This window comes from Myxocyprinus asiaticus, chromosome 33 (assembly GCF_019703515.2).
Source record: "Myxocyprinus asiaticus isolate MX2 ecotype Aquarium Trade chromosome 33, UBuf_Myxa_2, whole genome shotgun sequence".
NCBI lineage: Eukaryota > Metazoa > Chordata > Actinopteri > Cypriniformes > Catostomidae > Myxocyprinus > Myxocyprinus asiaticus.
This window is the reverse complement of record NC_059376.1, coordinates 43,705,822-43,714,292: the sequence shown is the minus strand read 5'-3', so window position 1 is coordinate 43,714,292 and position 8,471 is coordinate 43,705,822. Positions and strand designations below refer to the sequence as shown.

At 39.8% G+C, this 8,471-nt stretch overlaps 2 protein-coding genes across 3 annotated transcripts in view; one reads left to right on the top strand and one right to left on the bottom strand.

Annotated features, from left to right (window-relative positions):
• LOC127423867 (GRAM domain-containing protein 2B-like) overlaps positions 1 to 1,050 on the bottom strand; it is a 15,131-nt gene extending 14,081 nt beyond the window's left edge. Inside the window, exon 1 of one of the 2 annotated variants that reach the window (XM_051668530.1) lies at positions 850 to 1,050. In XM_051668530.1, the coding sequence (XP_051524490.1) occupies positions 850 to 953 (104 nt within the window). In that variant the 5' untranslated portion in view covers positions 954 to 1,050. The remainder of the gene's footprint in view (positions 1 to 849) is intronic. The other variant, XM_051668531.1, reaches the window with a different exon arrangement.
• Positions 1,051 to 2,517: 1,467 nt separating this feature from the next.
• nudt12 (nudix (nucleoside diphosphate linked moiety X)-type motif 12) lies at positions 2,518 to 7,899 on the top strand. Its single transcript, XM_051668528.1, has 7 exons — positions 2,518 to 2,636; positions 4,219 to 4,436; positions 4,545 to 5,119; positions 6,668 to 6,835; positions 6,929 to 7,042; positions 7,185 to 7,384; positions 7,753 to 7,899. Exons 2-7 carry the CDS (start codon positions 4,231 to 4,233, stop codon positions 7,861 to 7,863), a joined length of 1,374 nt encoding a protein of 457 aa, XP_051524488.1. The 5' UTR covers positions 2,518 to 2,636; positions 4,219 to 4,230; the 3' UTR covers positions 7,864 to 7,899.
• The last annotated feature ends 572 nt before the right edge of the window (positions 7,900 to 8,471 follow it).

Below are 8,471 nucleotides of genomic sequence, written 5' to 3'. Positions count from 1 at the left end.
CACACAAACACACACTCACACACACACATACACACACAGATACACACACACACTCACACACACCTACACACACACACACACACACACCTACACACACACACACCTACACACACACACACACAAATACACACACACAAACACACACTCACTCACACACACACACACACACTGACCTGCTCTTGTCTAGTTATAGCAGAACACTGAAGCTGTGGTTGAGTGTTACTGAAATAAGAAGCTCTCAGAAACTGAAACTCTTGAATTATATGAGAAGAAATTAACACAATACTTTATTAAACCCCAGCAGGAGTAACACTAATTAACTGCAGGGGTTATAAATGAAGAAATAACAGCTCAGCTAGAAATATGGTCACAACCTTTATGAAGATTGTTTGTTTTTATTTTCTTGCATGCATTAATTAATATTAATAGAGTTTATCCTCTTCTTTCAATTGCATATTTCTATTTTATGAATTACTGTCTGCTATTTATGTCTGTATAAGTTGAAACACAAAGAATGTCATTATACAGAGTAATCTGTCAGTCTGTGCACATGAAAATAAAGAACTTGAGATGAATCTTTCCTCTGAGAGTAATTGATAGTCTGCTGACTGTCGTGTTTTGTGTTTGCCAATAGAGCAATAGTCCTTCTGCTCTCATAATGTCAACAAACTTTGTGCTCAGTTCCAACAAGATATTTCACAACATTAGGAAATATGAATATTTCAAAATGAACTTGAATGCATAGCACATAAATGGCATCCTGTTTCATTTATGACAACACAATAATGATTGTGAATGTAATTCTGTGAAACATGTTGAGATGCAATGAGAGCTGATAAATGATCTTACCGCAGTAAAACACATTCATGCAGCTGTTGATGTGGCGGTACTGAACACATGGGTCTGTTTCTGCATTGAGCGGATTCTTCAGAGATCAGATGATGTTTCTCCATCGTGCATCTGATAATGAGTGTCAGACCTCCAAAGCGTCTATGGTTCTGGTGAAAGTTTGTGACCCACTATCAGGTCTGTTAATGAGTGATGTGACCGTCTGCTGACTGAAGCACTTTTAGAACTAAACAAAACCAAACTGTGATCAATAGATTTCACTTGTTAGAGGAGAGTTCATATTTACACAGAATCCTACATTCTGCTGGATGTTACATACAGTACTTATGCTCAAAAATGATAAAACTAATGTAAAAAACTGTCTCATATCACTGGACACATACCTGCAGTATTCTTTATTACTACTATTTTTCATTTATTTGTGCTCCTTTGCTTTGAAAGATATTTGACTAAGAAATGCATGTTTTTGTTGTTGTTATAAAAACCAGGCTATAAAGTTTTGACCCTCAGACTCAACTCAACCCCGTCACACCGACCACTCTAAACCCATAAAAATATTGCTTCCACTCTCACGTGACGTTATTAACAAAAAGTGACATCATTCATCTTTCTTCAACAGTGTGATGCAGAAACAGGCAATAAATGTCATCATCTGAGTTTATATTTTGAAGTATATTATAGTCAGATGGGAATGGTCAAGCTTAACAACTCAACCCCATCACATGAAATTAAGATATTTTTCAAATTATATTTTAATCCAAATACAGCACACGAGGAACAGTGGCATTTTGAGCAAAAACCCACAACTCACATTTCTTCACTGTCAGCCTGTGACAGGGTTGACTTATTCACCACATTTATGAATATTGTGACAAAAATATGGAATAGTCAATGTATTATACATTACACATTCTACATATTTACTTGAATGAAACACTGTGATTAAAATGTGGGTGCAAGTCGTCAAGTGGTGGGAGAATTGTGACGGGGTTGAAACGAGAGTGACAATATTGGGTAATTAAAATGGGAACACAATTAAAAATCAATGTACTGTTTGCCGGGCACAGTCTGACATGATAAGGGCTAGCACTAAAAAAAGTTGGGGTTTTAGCTAAATATCAGAATTTTTAAATTAATTTTTTACAAATATAATGAGACCACAAACACACATTTGCCTGTCTGTAGCTTGATCACAGAAAAACTGGGTATTTCAACAATTAATCAAATTCCAGGTTGAAATGTTACCAAATTCCCAGAATTACCCTTCTGCTGTCTACTATATATTTTCTTGCACATAATTTGATTAATAATCCAACATTTTAATTGTTAGCCCAATAAATAAATAAGCAGATTAATTTAATTGATACAGTGTATTTTCTTAATGACCAGGCCCAGACTATTTTTTTATTTATTTTTCATTTTCTGTATTGATTTTGAGGGAAAATCGGCAGAATCCTGTGGAAATGATTTAAACATGGTATATTGTATTAAATATATCCTCTTACAGGTAGCTGAAAGTATGATAAAATGAGTCAACATATTTAATAAGCAAATGTCGCAATTTTGCGTAAATCTGCGGAGCTCATCTGTTTATGACGTCACATAACAGTTACGCATGTTTATTAATGAGTTTATATGAATGTTATTACCGCTTTCATCCACTAGAGCTCGTGCTTGTGCTGAAAAGCGTTTCTGTTCGTCATAATCGAGCGACAGACGTGTTACAAAACATCAGAAACACCTTGAACTTCAGCTCAACTTATGAAATTAATGAAACTGTTTTTCTGGTGAGTAACTATCAGATTTATTTGCCTGTTTTAATAGGTATTAAAATGCATTAATATGTATTCAAGTCCCATTATTGTTGGCATTTAAAGAATGTCTGTAATAAATCTGTAACATGAATATACAGTACGTGCATCTTTATTATGTATCACTTGACTGTCTTCATCATGAGCTGTGAAACTCTGAAAGGAATTCAAATGAAAATGTGGATAGAAATATTATGTATATCTAATGAAGGTCTGTTTTCAAACTGGTCTCACACACACACAGACACACACACACACACACACACATACATACACACACACTCACATACATACACACTCACACACACACACACACACACACACACACAGACACACACCTACATACACACACACTCACATACATACACACTCACACAAACACATGCACACACGTACACACACACATACATACACACACATAGACACACACATAGACATACTCACATACATACACTCACACAAACACACACTCACACAAACACACGCACACATACACATACACAAACTCACTCACACACACACACTCACATACATACACACTCACACAAACACACACGCACACACATACACACACAGACATACTCACATACATACACTCACACAAACACACGCACATACATACACACTCACACAAACACACACAAACACACACACACACACACACACACACTCACACACAGACACGCACACACACGCATAGACACACTCACACACAAACACACACTCACACACACAGACACACACACTCAAAAACACACTCACTCACACACGCACACACAGACACACACACATGCGTGCACACACACACACACACACACACACACGCACATACACACACACACACACACACTTGCATGCACACACACACACATGCATGCACACACACACACATACGCGTGCACACACACACGCACATACACGCACACACACACACATGCACACACACACACACACGCGTGCACACACACACACATGCATGCACACACATGCACACAATAATTTACATATTGCACTAAAATAAATCACCAATATTGAGAACTACTTCCATGTCTATTCATTCAATCCTGCGGTGTGACACCACCACATAATAAAAAACAGAGATTTGCACAAAATAAGTTCTAACTTTACATATTAGTATGTGGAATATGAGTGTCAAACTTTTGGAAACAATGTGTCAAAAAAACTGAAAAGCTTAAAAATGTCCTGCAGCATGACACGCTAAACTCCATCTAAAATGACTTTAACCGCATTTTTCAAATTCTGCCATGATTATTATGCACCCATCTTTTATGAGCTCGTATTTTGCAGACTATTTGCATTTTTAAACATTCACACCAAAGGACCATTTAAAATGAATTAATGAAATTAAAAAGTTGATTAAAGATGATGAAAAAGCAGTCACAGCATCAAAAAAGATACACTTCCTCCTACACAGATTTATCCATTTTAAAACTGTAGTATGCAACACTAGAGCCCCTGAATGGAATTGCAAAGATAAATGATGTTTTTAAAACCAAATACTTGTATAATAATATTTGTTTGCTCTTTTTCAAACCAGCATCTGTAGATAATGACCAGTGTCCAGATGAGTGCCGGAGACGAGCTGCTGGAGAAGTATCTGGACTGTTGCTCTCGAGGAGATCTGGAGAAAGTGTCTGTGATGATGTCTCACTCCAGCGAGCTGATGAATCAGAGAGGAGAGACGGGCTGGACCGCTTTAATGTTCGCTGCCAGGAACGGACACTTTGAGCTGGCAAAACTTCTACTGTCAAAAGGGTGAGACAAATTATAAATGATGGTGACGCAAACAAACCAGATTGTAAAATAAAAGCAAAATGTGCATATTTTGACCAGATGAATATCCTCTTTCATTACCTGAAACAGGTGTGATACAACCACAACAAACAGGTCCGGTCAGACCGCCCGAGACGTGGCTCTGTTTTGGGGTCACAGACACATCGCCCGTTTGTTGTCCACCAGCCGAGACCACGATACCCGTCAGGTTCTGTCCAGCAGAGCGGTTGACGAGCCTGAAAATTACTTCAACAGAGAGTTTCTCAACAGAACAAGTGATAAACGAACTCATTCAGAGTGGCTCGCTGCTAAACGCTCTTCTCCAGAGACAGTTTTTATTCTCTTTCACAATCTGAATCCTCTCGTAACATCTCGAGCTGAAGATGGAAATGATGGTCGGTCCGATATGACACTGTGTAAACTCACAGTGAGTTCAGTGGAGCAGCTGTTGAAGAAGAGCGAGACGGTGGTGATTTTCTTGGGGGTTGAGAAGCAGGAGAGATGCCCCAACCCGTCTGTGTGGCAGGAGGGTGACGGGCTGGTGGCCTGGTTTGCTCTGAACACCGAAAACGATCCCACAGAATCCATTAAAGCAAAAGATCCAAACAGTTTCTTCCTTAACGGACCCATGCCGGGACTGTTAAAGCTGAGTGATGATGATGCAGGTGTGATTTTATGTTAAATACATCATTAATAGTGGCAAATTTAGTATTAATGATTTGATCAAAACTCTAAGTATTAAACGTTGAGTGTGTAAGTGGTCCTGTTCCAGACATGAATGATCCCTCAAATCGTGTGTGTTGTTGAGGAGAGAGTGCTGTTACTTCACTAAAAGATCACACTTACCATTTTCACCTGAAAAAATCCTAAAGACTTACACTAAAGGAGGGAATCCAGTCAGATCTAGAGAGCAGAAAATCACAGAGACTTGAGGGTGCACGACTCTTTTTACTTGGGGCAGTAAACAACCTAACCCTTACCAAATAGAACACCCAAGCAACCACCCAAAAACCACTACCAACCACCCAGAACACTCTAACAACCACCCAGAATACCCTAGAAACCACCCAGAACACCCCAGCAACCACCCAGAAACTCCTACCAACCACTCAGAACACCATAGCATCCACACAGAACACTCTAGCAACCACTCAGAAAAACATAGAAACCAGCCAGAGCATCCTAGCAACTACCCAGAAAACCTTAGCAACCACCCAGAGCACCATAGCAACCACACAGAACACCCCAGCAACCACACAGAACACCCCAGCAGCCACTCAGAACATGCTAGCAACCACCCAGAACACCATAGCAACCACCCAGAACACCATAGCAACCACCCAGAACACCTTTACAACTACCCTGAACACTATAGCAATGACCCTGAACACTATAGCAACCTCACAGAACACTCTAGCAACCACCCAGAACACCATAGTATCCACCCAGAACACCTTTACAACTACCCAGAACACTATAGCAGTGACCCAGAACACCCTAGCAACCACCCTAGCAGCAGCATAGCTATGTAATCAAGACCCCAAGTGCCTTATTGCTTTTATTTTTATTTTATTTTATTATTTCTCCCAATTTGGAATGCTCAATTCCCACTACTTAGTAGGTCCTCGTGGTGGCGCGGTTACTCACCTCAATCCGGGTGACAGAGGACAAGTCTCAGTTGCCTCCGCTTCTGAGACCGCATCTTATCACGTGACTCGTTGTGCATGACACCGTGGGGACTCACAGCATGTGGAGGCTCATGCTACTCTCCGCGATCCACGCACAACTTACCACACGCCCCATTGAGAGCGAGAACCACTAATCACGACCACGAGGAGGTTACCCCATGTGACTTTACCCTCCCTAGCAACCGGGCCAATTTGGTTGCTTAGGAGACCTGGCTGGAGTCACTCAGCACACCCTGGATTTGGACTCGCGACTCCAGGGGTGATAGTCAGCGTCAATACTCGCTGAGCTACCCAGGCCCCCCTTATTGCTTTTATTAAAAACTTGCTGTGTAATAAAAAAAGGACCCACATTTTCATTCACTTTAGTAACAAACAAACAAAAAAAGGTATTTTAGCAAAGCTGAAATGCTGTATTTACCAATCAACATCCAGGACCACAACTATCTGCATATTGGTTTATAAAGCTAGTTTGTTTTGCTATAAATGTGTTATAATACACAGATTATGATTTTTTTTCACACACAGGGGTCATTGCTCAGGCCCGGTCTGTTCTTGCGTGGCACAGCAGATACAGTTTCTGTCCGACATGTGGAAGCAAAACTAAAGTAGAAGAGGCTGGTTACAAGAGGACCTGTTTGAGAGCAGGTTGCAGAAGTCTCCAGGGCGTTCATAACACCTGTTATCCCAGAGTTGGCAAGTAAATTCTCAATTACCGCTCATCCGGAGCTCAGGGGCTATAATCTTTCTTACACATTACAGTGTCTATCTGTCTGTCTGTATTTTCAGATCCTGTGGTGATCATGTTAGTAATTCATCCTGATGGGAATCAGTGTCTGTTGGGACGCAAGAAGATTTTCCCTCCAGGAATGTTTTCCTGCCTTGCTGGTTTTATAGAACCAGGTACATTTCCTGGGCATGATACGCATTGTCTGAATGACATATGCTTTGATATTTTGTTATCTAACGCAGTGACATTCATACATTTTTAAGGGTGCCTCCGTTGGCGTTTTATAACTCAAGTGTTCTGCTCCATATTGATCAGGTGAGATGATAGAAGCAGCTGTGAGGAGAGAAGTTCTGGAGGAGAGCGGCGTTCAGGTGGGCGTGGTCCAGTACCTGTCTTGTCAGGCGTGGCCGATGCCATCTTGCCTGATGATTGGCTGCCACTGTGTCGCTGTGACAACCGACATCAAAGTGGATGAAAATGAAATCGAAGAGGCTCGCTGGTTCACACGGCAACAGGTGACGCTCATACACCTCACTTACTGATTTAAAGGGATAGTTCACCCAAATAAATGAAAAATCTGCCATCAATTACAGAAGGAGATATAAGCCAGAAAATGAGCCTCAGTCACCATTCACTTTCATTGTATGGAAAAAAGATGCAGTCAGAGTGAGTGGTGACCACGGTTTTCATTTCACCTCATACCTCCTTTTGTGTTCCGCAGATGAAAGAAAGTCATACGAGTTTGGCACGACATGAGGGTGAGTAAATGATGACAGGATCTTTATTTTTGGGTGAACAATCCCTTTAATGACAGAGTTATTGTTATTGTATTGATGATGGATGATGTAATAACAGCATTTAATCATTTTTCTCTGTTGTTCAGGTGATCGACGCTCTTGTTAAAGACAAACAGGCCGTTTTCAACATGCCGCCCAGACAAGCCATCGCTCATTACCTGATCAAACACTGGATCGGCTTCAACTCGAATCTCTAAACTGTGTTTCAAATGATTCATTTGGATTTGTACAGCTTGTATAAAATGGTATGAAGATGTATTAATCAAATTAATTTACTGAACATCTCTGTGTGTAGTTAATTGCCACTATTGTAATAATAAAAAAAAAAAAAAGTTAAACTAAAATCATGATATAACCTCAAAAATAAATTATTGTGGTTATTTTTAAAATTCATGTATTAAATGTCTTGACATATATATATATATAAGCATATGACAATAAGTGCAAAGGATGTGAAGTCAGACAGCTGCTCATTCTGTGCATTTCTATAAATGTGTAATAATATATAATGTATACATTTTAAGCTGTTTGAAAGAGTGTTAAAGATTGCAGTTTCTCACGTTGCAAACAGGAAACACTATGGTTAAGAAATATTCCACAATGATGTGATTTTGCAATACAGCATGACATTCATTTTCGCCATATGTCCTCTAAAGCACATGTAACAGTAAATGCACGTCTACAGAGTACAGAAAATTGTACGACTGCACATGCAACAGTGATTGAGATTCTGATATACAGATGTGAGAACGCCACTGTTGAGACTCGACAATGAGATTGAAAATATCTGATGGTAGAATCTTTC

Coding starts and splice junctions, on each gene's coding strand:
- nudt12 (XM_051668528.1), top strand. CDS start 4,231: ATGACCAGTGTCCAGATGAGTGCCGGAGACGAGCTGCTGGAGAAGTAT. Junction 5,120..6,667: donor GCTGAGTGATGATGATGCAG/GTGTGATTTTAT, acceptor TTTCACACACAG/GGGTCATTGCTCAGGCCCGG. Junction 7,385..7,752: donor GCTGGTTCACACGGCAACAG/GTGACGCTCATA, acceptor TCTGTTGTTCAG/GTGATCGACGCTCTTGTTAA.